General features: G+C 43.2%; 3 protein-coding genes across 8 annotated transcripts in view; 1 reads left to right on the top strand and 2 right to left on the bottom strand.

Annotated features, from left to right (window-relative positions):
* The window catches only part of LOC101167937 (protein lin-54 homolog), a 31223-nt gene extending 27842 nt beyond the window's left edge, over positions 1 to 3381 (bottom strand). For 2 of the 5 annotated variants that reach the window (XM_011472841.3, XM_011472840.3), the window contains exon 1: positions 3214 to 3380. The gene's annotated coding sequence lies outside the window, so the exon portion shown is untranslated. Of the gene's footprint in view, positions 1 to 3130 lie in introns of all 5 variants that reach the window. The other 3 variants (XM_020701569.2, XM_020701568.2, XM_020701567.2) reach the window with 3 other exon arrangements.
* Positions 3382 to 4730: 1349 nt separating this feature from the next.
* On the top strand, positions 4731 to 14560 carry LOC101158176 (C-factor). The gene is made up of 6 exons (XM_004086210.4): positions 4731 to 4939; positions 6572 to 6623; positions 8486 to 8673; positions 13445 to 13600; positions 13676 to 13786; positions 14313 to 14560. The coding sequence occupies exons 1-6, from the start codon at positions 4805 to 4807 to the stop codon at positions 14424 to 14426; spliced, it is 756 nt and encodes a 251-aa protein (XP_004086258.1). The 5' UTR covers positions 4731 to 4804; the 3' UTR covers positions 14427 to 14560.
* Positions 14561 to 15360: 800 nt separating this feature from the next.
* gal (galanin and GMAP prepropeptide) lies at positions 15361 to 24537 on the bottom strand. Of its 2 annotated transcripts, XM_011472839.3 has the most exons (7): positions 24436 to 24537; positions 24274 to 24354; positions 21324 to 21378; positions 21008 to 21079; positions 19587 to 19673; positions 15961 to 16032; positions 15361 to 15546 (listed from the first exon to the last, which is right to left on the bottom strand). In XM_011472839.3, exons 2-7 carry the CDS (start codon positions 24352 to 24354, stop codon positions 15485 to 15487), a joined length of 429 nt encoding a protein of 142 aa, XP_011471141.1. In that variant the 5' UTR covers positions 24436 to 24537; the 3' UTR covers positions 15361 to 15484. The 2 variants fall into 2 exon arrangements, with proteins under 2 accessions (XP_011471141.1, XP_004086257.1); XM_004086209.4 differs by lacking the exon at positions 21008 to 21079 and having other exon boundaries at positions 24436 to 24536.
* Positions 24538 to 25443: the final 906 nt, after the last annotated feature.

A 25443-nucleotide genomic window follows, 5' to 3' on the forward strand; every position in this document is an offset into this window, starting at 1 on the left:
AGAATCAGTGTCTCCTGACATGGTTAGACCTTGAATAATAATAATACCATTAGACCTATCAGATGTTTATTCAAATAACTAGCCATGAAAACATTGGATTGAATGTTACATCAGAGATTCAGTTTCCCGCTCGCATGTCGTAAGCATTACATATCAAAGTTTGCAGAATACGGAAGCCTTGAGGTGCAAATCACACCCCCAAATTGTTTTCTGGAATGTTTTATTGTTCTTATTTTTTCCATTTTGGTTTCTGGAATTTCGTTTTGTTTTGTGAAATGTAAGGCTGTTTTTTATATACGTTTGTTTTGCTTTTTTAATTGTCATTGTGATCTTTAAATGTGATTTGCACAGAAGCAGTTAATAGTGTAAAAACAGACAAACCATTTCTCTGTGGTCATGCTGAGCTCCAGGTACAATCAAATATTCTTTTTAACATTTTATATAACCCTTGTGCTGTCTTATGGGGTCCAGATGACCCCACTCTTACTTTGAAATGTTCTCCCTACCATGACAAAGGTGGATAAAGGTGGAAAGATTTCATGTGATCCATGGACACCAGTGAAGATCACAAATCATTGAAGAAAAAAGGTTCAGAGCACTGTCTAGTGGGTCTAGACCAGTGTTTTTCAACCTTTTTTGAGCCACGGCACACTTTAACCTTGAAAAAAATCCCGCGGCACACCAGTATCCCAAAAAAAAAAAAAAAAAAAAAAAAGCAGAAACTCATAGTCTGTTTTGATCTACAGCCCCCCCCCCGGCAATCTGACGTGCATTTTTGTGATAATTGTGGCAGAAAAAGCAGGAAGTTGCAGATGTTTTTTCTAAAAGATGTAATAAAACTTAAGGTTACATACAAACTATATGTTCGTTGTGGTTTCAAGACGTGTAACAAGGACGACTTATTGTACGCTGAGGCGCTGTCCCTTTAAGCCAATGCATCATGGGAGATGTAGTGTGAAAACTGCCATAAAACGGCAGAAAGACTCGCGTCTCTGAGCTTCATGGTTTTGTTCACTTGTTCCAGTCTGATACCGGATTCTGTGGAAAGCTACACCGCTAAAGACGAGCTTTAGCTGGTGTTTTTGTTGGAACTGAGTGAGTTATGAGCTAAATTGGAACAAGGAAGTGAATACTTTAAACACTTCTGATTGGTCAGACTGATGACATGTGATTAAGCCTTCAAGAATGATTGGTGGAGTCGTGGAGACGGTAAAAGCTGCGGGACTTTTCAGATAACAGTTATAGCTGCAGGTAAATCGCGTTACCGTCATTCTTATAAAAATGTCTTTAATAGAATCAAATAAACACAAAGAAAAAAGTATTTTATGATCTTTCATATTCCTAACTCCTCAGTGTTTTATCAGGGCCTGTTTGGATGAACAAGGAGCTGATTTCCTGGAGATGGAAAATGTTTTTAGATCAGTTAATGAGGGCAATTTCCCACGGCACACTTGACCATCTCCCACGGCACACTAGTGTGCCGCGGCACACTGGTTGAAAAACACTTTTTCAACCAGTGTCCCACGGCACAACTGGTCAAGTGTGCCGTGGGAAATTGCCCTCATTAACTGATCTAAAAACATTTTCCATCTCCAGGAAATCAGCTCTTTGTTCATCCAAACAGGTCCTGATAAAACACTGAGTAGTTAGGAATATAAAAGATCATAAAATACTTTTTCTTTGCGTTTATTTTATTTTATTAAAGACATTTTGATAAGGTACCGCGATTCAGCTGCAGCTTCGGCTGTATTTTGGAAACGTCCCGTCCCTTTGACTGTCTCCACCAATCATTCTTGAAGGCTTAATCACATGTCATCCGTCTGACCAATCAGAAGTGGTTAAAGTCTTCACTTCCTTGTCCCGATTTAGCTCGTAAAGTCGCTCAGTTCTAAAAAAAAATACCAGCTAAAGCTCGTCTTTAGCGGTGTAGCTTCCCACAGAATCCGGTATCAGACCGTGGAACAAGTGAACAAAACAATGAAGCTCCGAAAACCGATCTCCGGCCGTTTTATGCACTACATCTCCCATGATGCATTGGGTTGTGAGAGTGACAGCGCTCAGGAGATCTGTTGTTAAACGTCTTGAAACCAACGAACACACATCAAACTGTTTTTAAATCTTCTAACTTATCTTTTATTGCATCTTTTAGAAAAGAAACAGCTGCAGTTTCCAGCTTTTTCTGCAACAATTATCTCAAAAATGCATGTGAGATTGTGGAGGGGCTGTAGATCAATACAGTCTATGAGTTTCTCCTTTTTTTTTACATTTTTGGATGCTGGTGTGCCACAGGATTTTTTTTTAAGGTTAAAGTGTGCCGTGGCTCAGAAAAGGTTGAAAAACACTGGTCTAGATGACCCAACTCCCAACGCTAAAGTGCCTAGGATAGCACAAGGGTTAAGACCCACTTCAGTCATCTTTTGATCTATTTTTAAAGCGGTCCCAGTTTATTCATGATTATTCTGTTTTTAGCCAAACTAAAAAAAGCTGAGTCATTTTTTAAGACAGTTTCTGCAGAGCTGCAGCAGTTCTTTAGAAATTCACCTCTGAGTTGTGGGCAGGACCGCCCCCCTTCCCCTCCCCGTTGCTGAAAGTTGGGATCAGGGGCCTTATGGCCCACGTAGCGTATGTTTTACATGCCAAAAAATATCTTTTTCCCACCAGTCACCAGCCCACCGCTGATTGACAGAGGCTGTGGTCCAGAAAGAGGGTTAACTCTGATGAATAACTATAAACTATAAAAATGCTACAAGAACATGTTTTTAAAAAGTTTATGATTGGAGTGAGTCTTTCAGGGTATATTATTGTAATCCACAATACGTTTTAAATAGGTTTTATAAATGTTTTTGGATGTTTTAAAACTACTATGACCATACTGGTAATTCTATTTTTAAAAAGTTAGTGCGGGCTGCATGAGTCTCTTAGCAGAAACCAAATAACTCAGATGTTGACCATCGATGCAAAAGGAAATTCTAATAAAAGTTCATTCAATTTTTAAAAAGTTAGACATAAAGTTATCTGTTTAATTTTTCAATGTGTTTGTTCATTTAGTTTTCTAATGTGATGCTATAAAAATAACTTTTAATACAATTAAATGTGCGGTGGTGATGTGGAAATTAACAGAAAGACTAACTTGGTATGGTCCATTCCTTCTGTCATGCTAACGACGTTAGCTAGTTTTAGCTCTTGGTTTAAACTTTAAAGCAAATCTCCAACCTGCTTCAATCCGCGCTACAGCCGGGGGTTGTCTCCTGTAACCGGGGACTCTAACCGGAGCACAGTGGTCAGGACCGCTGCACGTCAGGACCGGGATTTAGGGTCGAATTCAGGGCCAACGGTTCTGTCTCTAACGAATGAACGCACGTGCAGGTACATTATCCCCGCCCCTCTCTGCCATATATGGCAAAACAAGAACGCAATCGTTCAAAACTCCGGAGTCTGCTCAAACTACATAAAATATGCAGTGACGTCACGTGCAAGGGTCTGGAAGTGACAAATTATGTAATAAAAGTATGTGAAAGAGTCGTATGCGCTATGTTAGGAGTGGTGTGATGAATACTTGTGAAAATGGAGGACTTAGGAATACATTTAAAATTACATTTGGCCAAACCCTCTTTCAATACGGAACTTCATTCATCAACAGAAATTCTCTACAGGATTGGTGTTTTAGATTTTATTCTAAATTGTAAACATAATCTAGAAAAACATTAGCAGCAGGTGCTGTTAGCTCAGTCCCTCATTTACAAACAGAAATTTCTCACCCCACAAATGTATCGTATGGAACAATAAAGCCAAGCTTTTTAAAAACAAGTCACTCTTTTTCAGTGGCTGGTTAGAAAAACTGATTTTTTAGAGTTTGACAACCACAGGTGGATTGTGCTTTTCTAAATCACTATCAATTCCCAGTCCATCCAAGAGAATGTGCTGTAGTCTTTGATTCAATACAACTAATTATTAAAAATGTGGACTCTCCTTTTCCTGTTCCTGTCTCAATCCATAACATTTTAGAATCCTATGTTGGAAATATTTGTTTTTTAGGTCAGAAGTATAGTATCAAAAACATTTGTATTTCATTTTAAAAAGAGTTAGTTTCTGTTCCTCAAGTTGTCTCTGATTGAAATGGTTTAGTTACAGATTCAAGCTGGAAAAAAATTAGGCTAATTCCTATTTATGTGGTGCTGTTTTGTTGTTAGGAAGCAGCAAAAAGAAGACGTTTTTTTTAATAACCCTATCCATCCTAAAGGAAAAATCTCACATCCACAGATGCAAATACGGTCAACAGAAACCAGTTTTAAGCATTTTTATAATTATGTTGTTTGTTACATGAAACAAATGAGTGATTCAAGAAACAAAAAGGTTTTGAAAAGCATGAATATATACTCACTGTAGAGTGTCTTTGAATATTTGTAACACCTGCTGGTTCTGATTCTTTGATTGTTTGTTCTACTGTTGGTATACTATTGTGCATAATTCCAAGAAAAAAGTGATGAAGATTACAAAACAATGTGTAAGGAATTTAGCAATTAAATAATATCAATAAATCAACGGAGTTTGGATAGTGATACGAAACTGGTATTTAAACGTGTCTAAGAAATTTGCCATATTTAAAGACACACTTGTTTGTCAATACAAAGTTTTTCAGCGACTGAATGACAGGTGTGAAGCATTGACTGTAATGCGCTCCGCTCCACTGGGGGGCGCTGTAGAGTCATCGCAAAATACAACCAAGAAGAAGAGAAGTTGCAAAACAGGCGACCCGCGGGGGGCGGAGTCGCCTTCAACTGCGGCAAGGCGGCGGCGGGGCGGCATGTCTGCGTGGGGGTCGGTGCTGATCACCGGCTGCAGCAGGGGCATCGGCCTGCAGCTCGTCAAGCAGCTGTCTGAGAGCAGCAGCAGGCCGGCGAACATCATCGCCACGGCCCGGAACCCGGCCGGCTCCGCGGTAAGAGCCCGGTTCCGACCCCGTTCTTCCAGTTGTAACCAAAAACCAGGTGTGACACTTACGTCAGTACAGTTCTGCCGTCAAGTCAAGCCAGCCGTCAATAAGTCAGATGATCTGCGGAGTCAAATGAGCCAGTTTTCAAAATAAGTTTAAAACACTGAAAAGTCAAATGAATGACTGAAGGACAAAATACACAATATTCTTATATTAATCAAATGAAAAGTTATCATGAAAAAGGTTGAGATAAGCTTGTGTGTTTATAAACATACTCCCAACCATATATAGCCCATTCATTTATGTTAATTGTAAATAAATGTAATTTAATTATTCCCATGTGGACATGTTATGATGGATGACTTTTGAGAATCAGTACAGTAACACTTCATGATGAATTATAGACGTGGAGACTTTTGACAGAGATGCTATCTTTGAGACACAGTAGTTTGTGTTTTCGCAATAATCCATGACAACAACCACATTCATTCTCTTCAGAACTATTTTGGCTACACAGACTGACATTTCCAGACACTTTTACTGTAAAAAATTTGAGTTATTCATGTTTGGAATCCCAAATATTTTACATTTTCACAGACACTTTGATTCCATGTAGCCAACATAGTCCTGAAGAGAATAAAAGCAGCTGCTGGCCTGGATTATGGCAAAATATTTTGCTACAGTGTTTCAAACATTCCATCTCTGTCATAAGATGCTCAGCACTAAAAATTCAGGAGCGGCTTATTTGACTCCGCAGATCTGAATGACGGCTGGTTTGACGGAAGTAGAACAGTTTGACGTATGAATCAACTTCATAGACATAGATTATACTGAAGGGCTGTGTGGTTCATTAGTTCAGTGTTTTTCTATCATACACACCACTTTATTTCAGGAGAACTTAATTCTGACAGTTAGATGACAAAAGTTTGAGTCTGATTTGATTGAAGTGTCATGCACTGATGTGTCCAGCCCGCATATGACACTAGATAAAACACACAACAATGGCCATGACCAACATACAATGACCCATCAACAAAGAAAACAGCCGGATATTCTAATGATGTCATTTAGCTCTGGTTTATATGGAGTCACATGAAATGAAAGTACTGAAGGAAAATTGCCCTTTTTCCACAAATGCTAATTATCTAAAATGATAAAGCAGTAACAGACATGTAGTCTGCTTTCTCTAATGCTATAATTTATTCACACTCACTGTGACACAGATGATGCATCCTAATTATGCATATGCATTAGATATGCAGATATGATTGATGGCTGTACTCTAAAGCCACTTTGGTTTAAAATCATTAAATCTGTTCATGTGTGGTACAGATGTAGACAGAAGAACTGAGGTCTGGGCTCCTCTGGCTTCACCGTTCTGCCATATTAAACACAAAATGCTCTTTGCTTCTTTCTCAGGGTGAACTTTGATAAACAAGCTGAAGTTTTTTTCCTTCCATGATATTTTCCTCATGACCATGTCAGCTCTGTGCTCCTCTGTCATTATTCACCAGTATTCACTGTCTGAGGCTGAGGTTGATGGCTCACATAGTCCTGATGTAAGGGAGTTTAAAGACTGTTAGTGAACATTTGGCATGTTTTAAATCTTATTTTCTTTTCTTTTTTGTGTTCCTGCAGGCTCTACAAGAACTCTCCAGAACATGCCCAGGTGTTCACGCCGTCACCCTGGGTAAGTGCGCGCCGCCTCTTTCTACTCTGTGTGTCAGCAACTCTTGCAACATGTAAAGGACTTGAACTTATGTTTGAATGTTGTCCCAGAAGAGGGACATTCATGTGAGCCCGTCTGTAGCCATGTTACCATCACTACCAGCCCATCTTTAACCATTTGAGTGCTCTTTTCCGGAGTCAGGTGCCTGTTAAAAACAAACGGATCGTTCCTTCAGAGTGTTTCTAAATGGTCTCCACTTGTGTGGTGCTTTCCCACTAGGGTTGTGCCGATGGACGATACCATCGTCCATCGTGATGGGTGACTGGCATCCCGATGGAGAGACACCATTGTGATGCCACGCCCCCGGCACGCTGCGAATAGACACCATAAAACGCGGTTACATGTGCAAAATATCTTGATAAGGATTACTGGTCGGATTAGAATCCAACCGTGTTCATGGGCCCAGAAAAACGTTTTCAGATTATAAAAACATACACATGGGTGACACTTTCGGTCGGATTGATAAATGATCATGTGCGAATGATTTATCATTCGCACATGATCATTTATCAATCCGATCAGTAGTGTTTTTAAAAACCGGAAGGGAAACGTAGTTCCGCCGAGCGGCTACATACATAGATACGTCAGCTCGGTAATATACGAGATGATCTCCTAAACGTGCTTTTATTAATGTTATGGTTATTATGAAGCGCCTGTTCGCTCATCATTTTAATTTTAATCCGTGTGGTCAGTGCTTTTTCTGTTGAAAAACGGAGCCGGAAAAAGCCCGCGTTAACTTATTAGCAGTATGTTAACACGGGCTAACAACATTAGCATGAACATAAATCCATGCGGGAAATGCTGCAATCTGCATCTTGGCGTCACGTAAATATGTGGGACTAACATCAGCCTTTATTTTGTCGGGACACGACTGGAAACACAAATCCATGTGATTATTTGAACGGTTTCTAAGGACTGAACGGCCTTTCTGCTTCGAAGCTTACACACTGCGTGAGCTAGCGCTCTGAGCTCTGCGCCGACACACACTTTTACCGGGAGACCCGGTTCTCCTAAATTCCGGTTGCTCGTTCACGTAGAGCTGCGGGACTGATCACAGTCCTAAGTCTCCCACACGTAACAAAGCATCCTTACTTCCCCTAAAACACAAAACTGTAAGTCTGCTAGAGACACGGTCGCCCGCTCCGCCGGTCCACTTGACTAATCAAGTGCAGGACCGGACCACTTGTTTTCTATTCTGTTTATTATTGATTTTTTTTTTTAAGTCACTTCCCTCAGTTTAGACTGGATCATCGCGGATGAGTCATTATTTGGGAAATAAAATAAATAAAGTAATAAAGTAAAATAATGAATAATATTTATATAATAACAAAAAAGTACCCCCCCCCCCCCCCCCCGGCGACGTCATCGTCCATCCCGATGGTTGACTGCAAACATCGTCAACTGCCAATTTAGGGGACATCGCCCAACATCCTCTGATCCTGATTCACAGCAGTGTGAACAAAAATACTCAGAACCACAACTCGAATCAACATTTTTTTTATTTAACCTCCAACATGAGAAAAATGCTACAAGAACATGTTTAAAACACCAAAAACCCATTTTTCATTGGAGTTGGTCTCTAAGTGTTCACTACGACCTGTAAACCAAAATCGACCATAAACCAAAATAAACAGAAAAGAACTGAAACTAAAACCGAAGTGAACCAAAACCAACCCTCCTTACCTACCTGAACCAAGCTGGATGACGGCGAACCTGTCTGTTCAGCTGAAGACGTGTTTGCAGAAGAGTTTTGCTCTTTTCTCTGACATCTCTTTTGGTATAGAAACATCATTTCCTTGATCATATGTGTTAACTTTTTTCAGATGTTTGCAGTGAGCAAAGCATCTTCTCAGCTGTGGAAGAGGTTCAGTTTATTGTGGGAAACCAAGGACTCAACTGTCTGATCAACAATGCTGCTGTTGGATCTTCCAGCAGCATCAACAGTGTAACCCGTGAGGCCATGATGAGGGCTTTTCAAGTCAACAGTGTTGCCCCTCTCTTTGTTACTAAGGTACATGTTTCTGTGTTAAAACTGTGGAGTCACTCATGTAACTGACGAAGAGACACGAGACGGCCTGGTTACAATCATCTGACTGTAGTGACACACGAGACGGCCTGGTTACAATCATCTGACTGTAGTGACACACGACACGGCTGGTGACAACCATCTGACTGTGGTGACACAGGAGACGGCCCGGTTACAACCATCTGACTGTAGTGACACACCAGACGGCCTGGTTACAACCATCTGACTGTGGTGACACAAGACACGGCCTGGTGACAACCATCTGACTGTGGTAACACAGGAGACGGCCCGGTTACAACCATCTGACTGTGGTGGCACACGAGAAAGCCTGGTTACAATCACCTGACTCTGGTGACACATTAGACGGCCTGGTTACAACCATCTGACTGTGGTGACACACTAGACGGCCTGGTTACAAGCACCTGACTGTGGTAACACACGAGACGGCCTGGTTACAACCATCTGACTGTGGTGACACACCAGACGGCCTGGTGACAACCATCTGACTGTGGTGACACACGAGACGGCCTGGTTACAACCATCTGACTGTGGTGACACACCAGACGGCTTGGTTACAATCATCTGACTGTAGTGACACACGACACGGCTGGTGACAACCATCTGACTGTGGTGACACACCAGACGGCCTGGTTACAACCATCTGACTGTGGTGACACACCAGACGGCCTGGTTACAACCATCTGACTGTAGTGACACATGAGATGGCCTGGTTACAACCATCTGACTGTAGTGACACACGAGACGGCCTGGTTACAACCAACTGACTGTGGTGACACACGAGACGGCCTGGTTACAGCCACCTGACTGTGGTGACACACGAGACGGCCTGGTTACAACCATCTGACTGTGGTGACACACTAGACGGCCTGGTTACAACCACCTGACTGTGGTGACACACGAGATGACCTGGTTACAACCATCTGACTGTGGTGACAAGCGAGACAGCCTGGTTACAACCACCTGACTGTGGTGACACACGAGACTGCCTGGTTACAACCATCTGACTGTGGTGACAAGCGAGACAGCCTGGTTACAACCACCTGACTGTGGTGGCACACGAGAAAGCCTGGTTACAACCACCTGACTGTGGTGACACACGAGACGGCCTGGTTACAGCCACCTGACTGTGGTGACACACGAGACGGCCTGGTTACAACCATCTGACTGTGGTGACACACTAGACGGCCTGGTTACAACCACCTGACTGTGGTGACACACGAGATGACCTGGTTACAACCATCTGACTGTGGTGACAAGCGAGACAGCCTGGTTACAACCACCTGACTGTGGTGACACACGAGACTGCCTGGTTACAACCATGTGACTGTGGTGACAAGCGAGACAGCCTGGTTACAACCACCTGACTGTGGTGGCACACGAGAAAGCCTGGTTACAACCACCTGACTGTGGTGACACACGAGATGACCTGGTTACAGCCACCTGACTGTGGTGACACACGAGACGGCCTGGTTACAACCATCTGACTGTAGTGACACACGAGACGGCCTGGTTACAACCAACTGACTGTGGTGACACACGAGACGGCCTGGTTACAGCCATCCGACTGTGGTGACACACCAGACGGCCTGGTTACAACCATCTGACTGTGGTGACACACGAGACGGCCTGGTTACAACCATCTGACTGTAGTGACACACGAGACGGCCTGGTAACAACCATCTGACTGTGGTGACACACCAGACGGCCTGGTTACAACCATCTGACTGTAGTGACACACGAGACGGCCTGGTTACAACCAACTGACTGTGGTGACACACGAGACGGCCCGGTTACAACCATCTGACTGTAGTGACACACCAGACGGCCTGGTTACAACCATCTGACTGTGGTGACACAAGACACGGCCTGGTGACAACCATCTGACTGTAGTGACACACCAGACGGACTGGTTACAACCATCTGACTGTGGTGACACACGAGACGGCCTGGTTACAAGCACCTGACTGTGGTGACACACGAGACGGACTGGTTACAACCATCTGACTGTGGTGACACGTGAGACGGCCTGGTTACAATCATCTGACTGTGGTGACACACCAGACGGCCTGGTAACAACCATCTGACTGTAGTCACACACGAGACGGCCTGGTTACAACCATCTGACTGTGGTGACACACGAGACGGCCTGGTTACAAGCACCTGACTGTGGTAACACACGAGACGGCCTGGTTACAACCATCTGACTGTGGTGACACACCAGACGGCCTGGTTACAACCATCTGACTGTAGTGACACACGAGACGGCCTGGTTACAACCAACTGACTGTGGTGACACACGAGACGGCCTGGTTACAGCCATCTGACTGTGGTGACACACCAGACGGCCTGGTTACAACCATCTGACTGTGGTGACACACCAGACGGCCTGGTTACAACCAACTGACTGTGGTGACACACGAGACGGCCTGGTTACAACCATCTGACTGTGGTGACAGACTAGACGGCCTGGTTACAACCATCTGACTGTGGTGACAAGAGAGACAGCCTGGTTACAACCATCTGACTGTGGTGACAAGCGAGACAGCCTGGTTACAACCACCTGACTGTGGTGGCACACGAGAAAGCCTGGTTACAATCACCTGACTCTGGTGACACATTAGACGGCCTGGTTACAACCATCTGACTGTGGTGACACACTAGACAGCCTGGTTACAACCATCTGACTGTGGTGACGCACTAGACGGCCTGGTCACAACCATTTGACTGTGGTGACACACGAGACGGCCTGGTTACAAGCACCTGACTGTGGTGACACACGAGACAGCCTGGTTACAACCATCTGACTGTGGTGACAACAGTCTGCATCTATCAAACATCTGCAACGTTTTCGCCCAGGCAGCAAAGAAGGAACATGTAAACGACATTGGCTAACGTTTTGGCTCGTTTGTTGCGCACACATGAATCGCAGACTTCCATTGATGCAATATTTAATACCAAGCCACCTTTTGTCCCTAAAATAGCTGCCACTCTTCTGGAAGGGCTTTAGTGTCACAGGAATTTTTGACCGCCAGGTCCTCCTGTAGTTTCCTATCCTTCACCACAACTGCCCCTACGGGTGACCACAGGCTGTCTGCAGGTGAAACAGGCAACCCTGTGTAGAGTAGTGGTGTAAGAATTCTTTAAAAATCAGACAGTGTGATTTTCTGGGGGAGGGGGTCTCACTTTGTCTCTCATAGTCGAGAAAATTGAAAATTCCAGGCATCTCTTGTCCTTTTAAGTGGTAGAACTTGCACCAATTGCTGGCTGACTGAATACTTTTTTGCAGCACTGTATAGGAACTGGAGAGAGTGGGTGCAACGTCACCCATAGAGAATGCCTTACCTCCGGCTCCAGTGAAATGAAGCCAATTAAGTCGCCATTTTTCCGTGATTCAAGCACGGCCGTTTAGAGCTAGTCGACCTAGATTGGTCCGAGTCTTCAGAGTCCAAGTTTCTATAGCAACCGCTCTCACCAATTATGGTGGATCTTTTTCAAGATCCTCACCCTTTCACTGAAAGCAGCTTGGCAGAATCTGTCAAACAATCGAGGTGGGGGCCAGTGGGCACCATTTTTATTCATACTTTTATAAAGAATATCGTGAAACAATTAGGATTAGCAAGAACATGTTGAAAGGCTTATATCGTGCTTTTCTTAGGCCTTTCAGAGTAAACCATATCCATGTGTGATAATAATCTATTACCTTTGGCACACAGAAGAAATATTTTTTAATGAAATATTAGTTATTTTCACAGCTCACTTTTCTACCTGGAAGTAAGACGACCTGATCTCTGAAGCTCCGCCTTTTGCTCCTTGTGGGTGTCGCCCATTTCGTGACATCATTGTTCATTAAAATTAAAGTTTAGCCGATCACCGCTAGCTCCACAGAGAAAGTGGGTGTGTCTGTTAGCCTGGGGGCGGTGCTGGAAGCAAAGACTCTTCCTGGAAGGGTTTCCTCACTTATCCACGTCACAATGTGAGAGGCCGCTCATTTTTGTCGAATGGGAGGGGCTGGTGATCAGAGAGCATAAAACAGCTTTGGGGTTGCTTTCATGAGGAATTAACATTATAATACACTTAAAAGCTCAAGGTAGATTTTTCCATGATATAGGCTCTTTAAGAAAAAGCTACCAGATCAAGAACAGCTATTCTGACAAATAGGATAACTGATTACAGCTGTTTATTTCTCCATAGAGGTCTATGGGATTTCTTGGAGCCAGCAGGTACTTCCTGTTGGGAACGTTAGGGGAGAGGGGGTCAATCTGTCCATGTCGTATATACAGTGAATGATACAGCAGTACATATCAGACAAAAACAGACTTCTTTATAATTTTGATCATTACTGCCAAATGTTGACAGAATTTCTCTGACAGAAAACATGACGCTTTTGTTGTGACTCAGAATCTGCTGCTGTGTGAGGATGATTACTGACTGCTGGACCTGTTCACACATTGACATCTGTGAGATACTTTAGTGATGGTCATTTATTTTAACATCTTTGTTTTTGTCTTCCTGCATCCTTTGTTTTTTTTTCTAAATGAAATGACATTCAAAAAAATCTGCAAAGATTTTGTTCTGGTGAAGGATAACGTGTAAAACTGAAGTAAAGATGAAGTTAGGCGGCACCATAACCCACGTCTGACGCCTTTTTCACAGGTTTTTCCAACACGTTCAGTAGTTTCCTTCTCCTGGTTGCTCTCTTGTTTCTTATCAGTTGCAACGTTTCTTTTGCTTGCAGGCATTTCTGCCACTGTTGCAGACGGCTGCAGCTCGCTCCACTGGGATGGGGGTCCATAGAGCGGCTGTCGTCAACATCTCCTCCATCCTCGGTTCAATCTCATTGAACTGTGGAGACAGCGCCACCTTCAAAAGCTATGCTTATGGCACCTCCAAGGTCAGAATATTGGCTCCCGGCCTTGCAGAGGTCGCTTTGCCTGACTGGAATGAAAGAATCTTTATGTTTTTTTAGGCTGCTCTAAACATGGTGAGCCGCTGTCTGGCGGCTGATCTGGGACCTGTTGGGATCCTGTGTGTGTCTCTACATCCTGGCTGGGTGAAGACAGACATGGGGGGGCCTCATGTGGGTATTCAGTATGGCTTTTTAGTGTGTTTTTTAGATGGAGCTGATTGTCAGTTTCCACACCCCAGGTGTGAGAACTACCCAAGTTTGTTCTGGCATTAACAATCCAATGTTCCACATAATTATGCAAATTGTATTTAAGTATCATCAAATTCTTTGTTTCTCAACCAAACTGATGGATGATATTGTGCCTCTGGGCTCTTTGGATCACTGACATCCATCTCAGACACCTGTGGTCATTAGTTTTCCAGGTGAGTTCAATTAAAGGAAAAACTACTAAAGAAGGACGTTCCACATTATTAAGCAGACCAACATTTTCAAGCAGCATGGCAAGAAAAAGCATCTCTGATGCTGAAAAGCATGAAATAGTTAAATACTTTGGACAATGTATGAAAACCTCGGATATTTCAGGAAAACTTCAGGTGATCATCGTAGCATGAAGAGATCTGTGGCTGATTCAGAGACACGGGTTGGTGCAGATAAAGGCAGAATGAGGAAGTTTTATCTGTGTGTTTGTCTGTTTCAGGCCGACTTAACCGTAGAAGAAAGTGTGTCTGAAATTCTATCTACTCTCGTCAGTTTCACGGAACAGGACCATGGCGGTTTCAAGGATTACCGTGGACAAACGTTACCATGGTAAAATACAGCAATGGGACTCTGATGATGGCCATATCCAACCAGGAAGTCTGTCAGGGTTTTTCTTTATTTTATATTTTGAATGTTTTCTGGATAAGGGTAGCCCAATAAATGAAAATTGGTTGACTTCCCAACTGAGTCCTTTCTGTGCGGAGTTTGCTCTTCTTAATGAGAGATGGTTTCTCTGGTCCCTTTGACTTCTTTTGACAGTCCAAAAAGATGTTTGAATAAGTGATGAATACTCATTTCTGCTGAGTAAACCATTTCTCATTCTATCCAGAGATTGTTATAAGAAATGTGCTTTACAAAGCATCAACCAGTTGTATGAATGTGAACTTCTGCTTTGCTAGAAACTGTGACACATTCATGCTTAAAAACAATCCATCTTCCAGTTCTGCTTGGTGGGATGCAGGAGGGATGATGGAGCCCAGCTTAAGGCAAAGGTGAGGTACACTCTGAACAGGTTACCAGTTTATTGCGGTTTCCTCATCCCAGGCAGAGACATTCATCTGTCCAGTGTTTGACATATGGACAGATCATCTCTGACCCCCCCCCAGTAACATGCCAGAAATAGATGCGAAGGAAAATGTCTTCAGTTGCAGTTGAAATTTGTGCGCTAGGGGCGTGGTTTTCTAGTTGTCAGGTGGGTGGGCGTGTGTACGACAACATCACTACTTTGTCCCGCCCATGTTTGGAAAGTTATCCAGGTGGGCGGAGCCAGAGCGGCCATTGTGCCCATCCTGCTTCAGGCTTCATGGCTATGGTTCCAGAGCCGTATGGGTCAGTGTTGGCCTGTCTGTGGTCACATCAGTACCACAGTCATCTCAGTGAAAGTGTCCCATGAGTGCAGCGTCCGTCTCCACTGCCTGTGACCTGATGACAGACTGATGGAGAGGATGTTGGTGCAGTTTCATCTGTTCACAGTCAACACACCGACCTCTGGAGGACATACGGGTTTATTTACACAAATAACAAATATCCCACTGTTATTTTTGAGGAGCATCAGAGACTGGAGGGATTTGAAGTCATGTGAAGAAGGGCGTGGACAGACAGACGGTCTAGTTAGGGGTTGGTCATTTCATCTGATGTGACAGAAGGAGGCAAGTTTTCCAAAGCTCCCATTTCTGAAAGACAGGAGAGGAGAACACCGGGAACTGAGGATCAGCAGACAGAAAAACATGAGATCCCAGCTTCATCCCAGCTCTGTCCACCTATCAGTCTGCTTCATTTAAACATTATTCTCCCAAACTGGCCTCAATGGCACTTTAGTGTTTTGTTTTTGAAACAGATCAGCGTGAGTAGCTGGAAGTGATGGAGAATTGTGCCTTTTTTTCCCCTAATGTTCACCTTTGCTCCATGGAGGAGAAGGAGAACCTTACAAACAGTGATACAGCAAAGCCTGAATGAATGTCTGTTTTTACTGTCACTTCCCCTTTAAACCCAGAATCCGGTTCTAAAATGTCCTCAGGGATTTGAATCTGAGGATGAGTCTAGTGAATGAAGTGCACAGAGATGGATTCAGACCCACTGAAGCTCACCTTTGAGTTTGAGGTAGGACAGGAAATCCACCACGGTGTGAATGATGTCCTCATCTGCTATTCTCAGCGAGCCTGAGGGGGGAAGGCACAGCAGCTCAGTGTTCGTCAGGAGGGAGGGAGATTAAGATCAACCTTATTAGTCCCGTAGGGAAAGTCAATTGTAGTATCAGCGCCATAAAATAAACATGAAATATACAGGAAGAAAAACGGATATACATGTATATACAGATGAATTGTAGTCTGATGGCGGCTGGCAGGAATGACTTCCTGTACCGTTCCTTAGCACAGCGGGGGTGTAGGAGTCTACCGCTAAAGCTGCTTCTCAGTTTGTCCACTGCTTTGTAGAGAGGATGGGAGGGTTTGTCCATGGTGGTCCGCCAGCAGTCTGTCCTGTTGGCGTCCTTTGCTTTGATACCAACACCCCAACACACTGCAGCAAAGAAGAGGCTGCTCGCCACGACAGAACATGTGGAGCGTCCTGCTGCAAACACTGAAGGACTGGAGTCTCCTCAGAAAGTAAAGTCTGCTCATGCCCTTCCTGTAGACAGCCTCAGTGTTTGTGGACCACTCCAGTTTATTGTCCAGATGGACCATTTCTACGTCCATCCTCCATGCAGACCGGGGAGGGTGAGGACTTTCTCCTACTGAAGTCCATCACCATCTCCTTTGTCTTGGCCACGTTCAGCTGCAGGTCATTTCCCCCTCACCCCCTGATAAAACACTCCACAAGGCCCCTGCACTCCTCCTCCCGTCCATTTTCCACATGTACCGCTAATGTGATGAGTTCACATCGAGTTCATGATTGTCTTCACTTTTCTGAAGCATGGAGTCTCGTTCTAGTCTAATTCTTCTGAAATAAAACAAAAGCCAACCAGCATCAGCAGTCCATCTGAGTTTGTGGTTCTGAGCCTCTGGGTGGAGGGAATTCTGGGAACTGTAGGTTGTTTGTAATCATGCAGGGATGTTGCAGCGCATGCACTATGCCATGATTTCTACATGCTGAAGAAGAAGAAAGGATGAAGACTGAACAAAAGAGCATCTAATAATGTGACACGATAAAGAGACGAGACAAGTTAGAAAGCCAACAAAGTTTTTAGATGGCAGAAACATATTTTCCAAAGAATCATCGGGTGTTTTTCACAGCAATAACTCATTCATTTAAGGTCTATTTTTATTTTAAAATCAAAACTATGTTACACCGGATATTGGAACGACTGAGCGGTACAATCTCATCATATGTGCCTAGTTTTCTGGCAACAGACATTAATATAAAAAGATGAAATGTTTGTTCTTTTAAATAAGTCCTTATTTTGTGAAACCTTAACTCCCACCTTACGTTTCAAAATGCGATGCAAACCTTTAAGCACCAACGGCTGCAGTTCATCAAAAGACCACCAGAGGCAGGTGTTAAAAAACAGCAAAATCTTTTCAACGTTTATGCTTTTTTTTCTAAAACTGTCAGGGGGAAAAGGAATTTTTTTGTTTTAATACAACTATTTTGCTTTCATTTGAGCTCAAATTGGTGGATTCAGGACAACTTCCTTTTTCCCGCCTCTTTGGCCGATGGACATGCAGGTGCAGGCTCTTTCAGAACACGCAGGATCTCCATAGCAACTCTAAACATTGACTTGGTTCTATATCTTAAATCAATGATAACATAGCTTTGAACATCAGTTTAGGCCAACTTGTGCTTGAGAATATTTAAATATCTCAGGCTGAATTTGAATTCTTCCCATTACCTTACATTTAGCCCTGCAGACAGACAGTTACGTATAAATACTTTCTGTGTCAGAAATCCCATCCTAATCCCTAAATACTGAAAAAAAACTATATGGTGAGGGACTATCTAATGCCGTGGATGCTCACTACTTTCTTTTAAAATAGGATGCCACTGATTTCACAAAGTTAAAATCTAATCATGATGAGTGTCTAACATTGACTGTTAATGAATCCATGTTTTCTGATGAGGAAAACGTTGATTGTTTTTAAAAAAAATACAAATTAAACATGTTTTTTTCACCACAAAAATTGTTCAAATGCAAAGCATTGTGGTCTATATTTGCCAATCCAGTGAGCAGCGATGCACACATGTTTTGCAGACTGGATTTTGAACAGTGAAGGTGGACTTAAAGCCATAGAATTGGAAAGTTTGGATGATATGATCAAAATGAATTGGCTTAGGTATTTTCTGAAAAAGGGGAGAAATACTTGGTTTCATATTCTTTCCAAAATTGTATCTCATTTAGTGGGTATTGAGTTCCTTCTAAAATGTGATTTTGACTACAGAAATGTTCCTAATAAACTTTCTACTCATCATCAGCAGGTGTTACTGTACTGGAAACTCCTATTCAACCATAACTTTAGTCCACACAACACTCCCAGATGCAACTGTTGGTTTATTTCATGTAGGAACGAATCCATACTTTACAAACTTTGGATTGATAACGTTATCTGGTCATTATTACACATTATGATTGACAGTGGAAACATTATCTCGTTTGAAACTTTTTCCAGTAAGTTTAAATTAAATGATAGAAAACAAAATAACAATGTGATCAAAGCCTCAGCCTTTGATTCAAATGTCCTCCAGTCTGGTTCTTAATGTTCAGCTTCCTTTTCTGTTGTTTGACGGTCAATCGGTTAATTCAAAACTTTCAAACTCATTTAAACCATGCCTTTATTTGTTAAAGGACTGTTTCCAACATCTTTCCAACGTTATTCCATGTCACAGTATCACACAAAAGAAGAAGTATCAAAGTTCAGATCTCAGTTTGTTAAATGTCCCATTCCTCCAAAGTACAAAGAAATCCATCTTAAAATAATGAATCCTGTTTATCCATGCAAGGAACTACTTCATGTATGTTTTGATTTTCCAGAAAATAGTCGTTCTTTTTGTGAGATCAATGTAGAAACATATATAAACATTTGTTGTAAATGGTTTTTGGAAGATTTTTTATGTTGGTGCTGCTCAAAGTTCCCTTTTCCTTTTTAATTACAAAACACGTAATATTATTAGTATTATTTAGATGGTTTGTGTTGATAAATTAGTTGTTTTGGCATTCAATGCTTAATTATACCATGGTCCGGGTGAATACTCCATTCTGATTGGCTGCTGGGTGTGGATTAAAAAGTGATAATACACGCCTTAAAAAAGTAGTTCCGGTCACATATCTTAAATGTTCTGTATCACTGCTCTGGCCTCTTTAGAACAAACTTTATCGTCATCATCTGGAAAAAAGCAAGCGGTAAGAGGAGATCTGATGCTTTATTAAACACATCATGATCATCGGCATAGATATATCGCTTTCCTTTGCCGCTGCAGTCGAGGTCGGTGCGGGCTCACCCAGCTAAGCAGGGCGTTGTTATGTTACCATGACAACACGCTGTAACAAATAGTCCGCTTCTTATGAAAAAAAGCCATCTAAACCGATACATTAACAATAATAAAGTACTAAAACTGATTGAATATGTATTTGTCTTGTAAGTGACCATGGTATAAGCGGGATAATGGCCTTCATTATCAGAAATGAACACACTTAGAACTCTAGTTTGTCAGGCAAAGAGTAGAAGTTATAGAAACGTCAAAAAGGTTCATCTAGAGAAGCAGTGGAGAGAGGTGTACATACCTGGTCTGAAGTCCTCCTCCTGGCCCATGTCCCGTTTTCCAGCCAGACCCTGCTTGTCCCCGAGTGTCCTGTGTCCGTCTATTCCATCTGGACAGTGGGAAGTGACCACAGTCGCACACAGTCACACAGGCAGCACATCCAGCGGCAGGATGCTGACTCAGCTCTGCGCTTTCCACAAATCTGACTCTGACAAACGTTACTACTTGTAGTTGTTTGAGGTGTTTCTGACAACATCTCAGCTGTTTGGTCTGAAAACCTGAAACCATGTTTGGGAGTGTGTGCACAGCCCACTCTCTCAGTGCACACACACACCAGCACACCTTCACCTTCCTCCTGCATGGAGACTCAAGGACATTTCAACATGGGAAAAGTCAGCATGGCATTTCCTGTGTCAGTGCTTTGTTCAGTTTCAAACGACCACCTGCAGGGCTTGGCTCACGGAATTGCAGCAGATCAACTGACAGAGAGCAAGCAGGACGGCAGACTGAACCCAGAATGATGGCGGTGACAGCAAGCAAAGGAACCAGATGGAGGAGAGCAGAGTGAAGAAGAGAGTGTTACCACTGATGAAGCTTTCTGAAGTCTGATGGAAGATCATGTCATGACTGAAATGAGCTGCACACACGTTTCATAGAGAGTTGTGTTCCTGAAACCTCTGGTTTGTCCGGCTTTTCTTCTTCCGAGTTTGTCAGCCTTCAGAGCAGCACTTCACCGTAGGAGTACTCAGGGGAAAAGGGATGAGCGCCTGACTCACCCTGAAGTGATGCTGGAGTGTGAAGGCCAGGTGATCAGGAACAAGATGACCACACAACAGAGCATGGTGACGCTTCTCCCCGACTCCCATCACCTGAGACTGATGGGTGGGACTGAGCGCGAAAACAGCCGCGATGCAGCGGCTCGTTTGGACTGATGAGGAGAAGGAAAGCTGTCCTGCACAACCTGTGATCTGCACACAAGCTCATTTGTTGGTCTCTAAGTGATGCATTTTATCTAATGAAAGTGGATTCCTCCTTTGATGATTCAAGCTTTTACCACTTGAATGCAGACTTTTGGTTTTGGTTTTAAAAAGCATCTATTCCACCTACCTTTTAGTTTATTTGCTTTGATGATTTCATGTTTTCTGTTTTTTTAGAGTAGTCTGTGCTTTTCCTTCAAAATTGCAGCTTTAATGCCTCCAGCTGCAGCTTTGTGTGCAGATGTGACACACAGGACGATGTCCTGCAGGAGGCTGAGCTGGACTCACAGCAAGCCTCTGTGAGTTGCTGCTGCTGGAATGCAGAAATGCAGCAATGGGACGGATGGCGTCAGAGAGGAGCAGCATGACAGAAAGAAAAAGAAGCAGCTAATAGCTGGGATGTTTGCAGAAAGCAATTCCTGCTCTGACACCAAGGCCCTGCAGCGGCAGTATGTTTCCATCTTACATGGAGTGACCAGGTCGTCTCTGCCTCTGGCACTGGGGGAATCCTTTATCTGAATTAGGTGATCAATACGACCTGAAACACAGGATGAGGCAGGGGCAACCTTTACCTGGACTCCACGCACACACACACACACACACACACACACACACCGGGATACCAGCGTTCTAACAGCACGTCCTCTGGAGGTGAGGAAGCAGCTGACAGACACATTTAACACCAGCACGGGTCACAGCAGCAGCACTTTCAGCCAAACCAGCATCAGGCAGGAGTGCATGTGCGTGCACGTGTCAGCGTGCGGGGTGCACGTTGTACTTACGGGGGCCTAACAGGTATCCAGCACTGTTCAGGGTCCAGCCTCGCTTCTCCTTTGCCTGCAGACACACAAACACTCACAGGTTCTGTCTCTGACCTGCTGTGGCAAAGCCCAAAAGTCCAAGGCGGCCTCAAATGCACCACTCGATGGGAGTAAGCCCTCAAAGGTCACTTTTTAGTGGGTTTAGTTGGTGATAGGGAAATTATCAGAGCTCTGCTGCATTTGGAAAACACTTTGATGTTTTATTCTCAGAAAAACTGCAGACAGAGTCTTTGAAGGTTCAACTGAGTGTCATTGTCTGCACATGCCTCATCATCTTCATCAGCTCCAGCACCTTCAGCATCTGCCCTGTCATCAGGGAGGAGGTGCACAGATGCACCATCAGTGAGATTATCATCGGAGCTCTGACTAGAATTACTCTGGTGGTTAAATGGTCCATGATTTAATTAACCAATTATTCAAGTAATCTGGATTATTTGCAGAATCTGAAGCTAATCAAAAGGACGGCTTTTCTCCCAGCAGCATCACTCTCAGTTCTGCAGCAGAGCAGTTGTGGTTTAGAAGAGAAATGTCTTCATCCTGAAACAGAGGGTGATTGTGAGCTTTGTTTGATCTGAAGCTGGTGTCCGAGTGTGGCGGGTGGGTCTGGATGATGGTCAGCATAAACAAACACATGGCTTCTTTTAGCAAACGAGGCTGTCGCACGTCTTCTGCAACTTGCTTCAGTTTCATAATGAAAGTAAGTTCATCAGTAAGAAGCAGCTGTTCTTCTTCAATCATCAGCATCCAAACGCTGAAAGTCAGCCTCACAGGAGTGAGTTCAGTCAGAGCAGGGAGAGAAGCCATCACCGTTGCTTCCTCCCGACATTTTCCTGATTCTTTCCATTTGAGCTTGTTTTTCCTTTCAGCAGATTAGCTAAAGCCAAACCCCCCTGGAGCATTCACACTGACGGCTTTACTTCAACCAGAGCCAGTTTCCTCTGATGGTCCTCCTGGTTCATGAGGTGTGAAATTCACCTGCACTCTGGTCGTGACCCAAAAGAACTCCTGAAGGTCTCTGTAGGTGAAGGGGGGGGACATTTATTAGCATTCCCACCCAGTTCTATTGGGGGAAAGTCCCTCTTGAAGCCGTTGTAAAATCAACTCTCAGTGAAATCATCTTTATTTTTATCATTTTTCATTTTTATGCTATATTTAATTTCACTTTGTGTCAAACTACAAATGTATAGTATTTGAGTTGATTTAAGTTTTTGCGGCTTCTTTTTAACTCTTTGTGGTCTCACCCACCTTTACTTAGCTGCAGGTCTGATTGTCAGTGACAGACCTTCATGTGTTCACAGATGGACCTTATAAAGTAACATAACCATCAGGATGTGTAACTGGTGCTTTAAAACATCTTCAGAAAAGTTAGCTAGAAAAAAACCTTTAAATCATTTGGAAAATACATTTTAAATGGTAAATGGCGTATACTTATATGGCAGTCCCATTCACTCACTGATGGCAGCTCCGATGACTAACACTGGCGCCAGCCTTTAAAACCTTTAAAACATAGGTATATATTGAATGATGTATTTCATTGAGGCTAACTTAAATTGATGTAATTTAGTTCGGTATTCTAAAAAAAGGAATTGTTTTATGCATTTTTATGTGTTAACTTCATGATATAAAGATAAGAGGAGTAAAGGATCAACAGGTGTTTAAATAATTCCAAATACTTTTGTCAACCTGATTGTGGTGAAAAAATCAAAGTTCTTTTAATTACAACCAATGAGTATTAATGTGCAATAATGATTACTGAGATGTCTGAATTACAATCAATAACTATTGATTTTCTTTATTGATCTGCATGTGTAGCAATAATTACTGGTTTAATGTGTTCTAATGATAATCAATTATTATTACATAACGATTATCGTTACTGTTTTCTGAAATCATGAATGAACGTTTTCTGTAGATAATCAATCATTAATTAGAACTGGATTTAGTAACTTCAAAAGAATCTATCGGATCAGAACCAGATTACTAAAACTATAAAATGAATTAACTCAGTAGGGGTGGGATTACATAAGATCACTTCCTCCGCTCCTTTTCAAGCAGTAAATCAAGCTCTACTTATACTTTAGTTAATGATCACTGTATTTAATTAAGCAAATGTGACTTATGTGTCTTTTTTTCTGTTTTATTTTCTTTTTTTATCTATGCATTTCATCATTTCTGTAATGAGTTTCATAAATCTGTGTAAAATCTTTATTGCTTTGACTACAATGCTTGAAATCAATCAATCAATCTTGTAATGTTCATTGAAACCATTCAGTCATTGGACACAATCATCAAATAAAATAGGAAGTTATGGAAGAAATGTTCCAAACAAAAAAAGTACAGTAAATTCCATAAATCCATCTCTAGTTCTGAAGAAGGAAAACAAACTTTCTGTGTGTTTGGAGCAATGTTCTCCTTTGCTCTCTAGCTGTTCTTTCAGGGGATCTTTTTCACGTATTTAAGTGCGACCAAGCACAAAAAGTGAAGAAAATTCCTGTTGTGCGGCCAACATGCGCATGCGCTCGGATTTTCAGGTTAAGCGTTGTTGGATGCGCGTTTTGGAAGAGGTCATTAAAGCAGGAAAGGCCACCAGGTGGCACAGCCAACATTTACCCACAAAGTCACGTTCAGCATCAAAAGACTCCAGTTCTGCCCCGGCCTCACCTCACGTATCTTAGAAATGAGGTGAAGGAAGTCACTTCCTTTTCTTTAACGTTCCTTAGTTGTTGTTTTTTTTTTCACATATTTTTTGTATGAATTTTCTCCATTTTTTAACTGACCACATCTAAACTATTAAGAGGCTGGCATGTTCCCTGATCTTCTCTTGTTCTGCTCAGTCTTTGGCCCCTTTCTTTCATTTCCACACCCTGCCGGTTCCGTCCGGGACCCTGAGTGACGCGCGCGCGCTGCTTACCGCGATAACCAGCCCGATGCTCTCCGACAGCGCCGCGCAGAAGATGAGCGACGCGCAGAGGATCCCCAAGCACTTGTGCATCTGGGGAGCGCAAGAAGAAGCGGATGAGCTGGAGCCAGGCTGCGGGTGAGTGAGCGGAGCGGCCAGCCTGCAGCGCCTTACCTTTTCAGCGGGAGAGATGGCTGCAGCAGAATCTGTGCGCTCTGGTAACTGGTTTGGACGCTCCGCGCGCACCGGCCGGCTTTTATGGGCGACCCCGCCGCTACCTGCTGGCGTCAGCAGCCCCCAACCCCCTCCTGCGGACATGACGGGCAGGTCACGAACACGGGTGTCACCGCATCACCCCCACCACCTCCCGAATTCAATTTGACAAACGCTCCTCGTCCGCAGTTCCGCGCTCATTCATCAATGAAGGTCAGGAGAGGATCCGGACCATCACTCAGACTCACTGGTCTCTGTGGTCCGGTTGGCTGGAGCTTCTGTGGGTTCAGACAGGCTGATTCTGCATCTGTCATGACCCAGTTAAAGGTTCGCAGAGGTTTGGAGAGGGGTCTCCTTCACAAAACCCGCAGCTCCTCTCCAGCTGTTCGTTCGTTCAGGAAAGTTTAGGTTTTGGTTTTTTGTAGTTTGAATTCGGGGTTGGGCTCACCTACTCAGTCAGGTACTTCAGCAGTTCCCTGTGCTGCACGGTGATCAGGTGATCTCATTCTGGTCCCTGTAGCCTCGTCCTTCACAGTTGATGTTTTTCTGCAGAAATGCTGTTTCTTTTCCTGCTGGTATCATAGATTAGCATCTTTCACTTTGAATTTCATAAAGACTGTAACATATTTTAATAATTTAAGGCGCTACTTCTTTTTTTGTCTATGATCCTCGTCCCTGTCTGAATCTTATGTCCTGCATGAATTTAACCACCTTGCTTATTGTTTTGCCCCCCCCCCCCATCCCCCCATCTGTCTCAGTCTTTGTCCTGATGAGGTTTTGTTAACGGAGTCTCCATCACTGAGTAGCAGACATGAGTGAAGTTAGCAGAGACTCAGCTCACAACATTCAAATCATCACTAGAACAGGACAATGAGGACTTTACTTCCTGGTTTTGTCCTGTTTTCCTTTATGAAAGTTGTTATCGTTTTCTGTTAACCCGGTGAGGAGCTCCGTCCGTTTATGTGTAAC

The sequence above is a fragment of the Oryzias latipes genome, chromosome 6 (assembly GCF_002234675.1).
Source record: "Oryzias latipes chromosome 6, ASM223467v1".
Classification (NCBI taxonomy): domain Eukaryota; kingdom Metazoa; phylum Chordata; class Actinopteri; order Beloniformes; family Adrianichthyidae; genus Oryzias; species Oryzias latipes.

What these genes read in the sequence shown, in the direction of transcription:
- LOC101158176 (XM_004086210.4), top strand. Translation starts at nt 4,805, where the DNA reads ATGTCTGCGTGGGGGTCGGTGCTGATCACCGGCTGCAGCAGGGGCATC. An exon ending in TGTTCACGCCGTCACCCTGG is followed by an intron (nt 6,624 to 8,485) that starts GTAAGTGCGCGC and finishes AACTTTTTTCAG; the next exon opens with ATGTTTGCAGTGAGCAAAGC. An exon ending in CCCCTCTCTTTGTTACTAAG is followed by an intron (nt 8,674 to 13,444) that starts GTACATGTTTCT and finishes TTTTGCTTGCAG; the next exon opens with GCATTTCTGCCACTGTTGCA.
- gal (XM_011472839.3), bottom strand. Translation starts at nt 24,354, where the DNA reads ATGCACAAGTGCTTGGGGATCCTCTGCGCGTCGCTCATCTTCTGCGCG. An exon ending in GCATCGGGCTGGTTATCGCG is followed by an intron (nt 21,379 to 24,273) that starts GTAAGCAGCGCG and finishes GTGTGTCTGCAG; the next exon opens with GCAAAGGAGAAGCGAGGCTG. An exon ending in GGAGGAGGACTTCAGACCAG is followed by an intron (nt 16,033 to 19,586) that starts GTATGTACACCT and finishes TTCCCCCCTCAG; the next exon opens with GCTCGCTGAGAATAGCAGAT.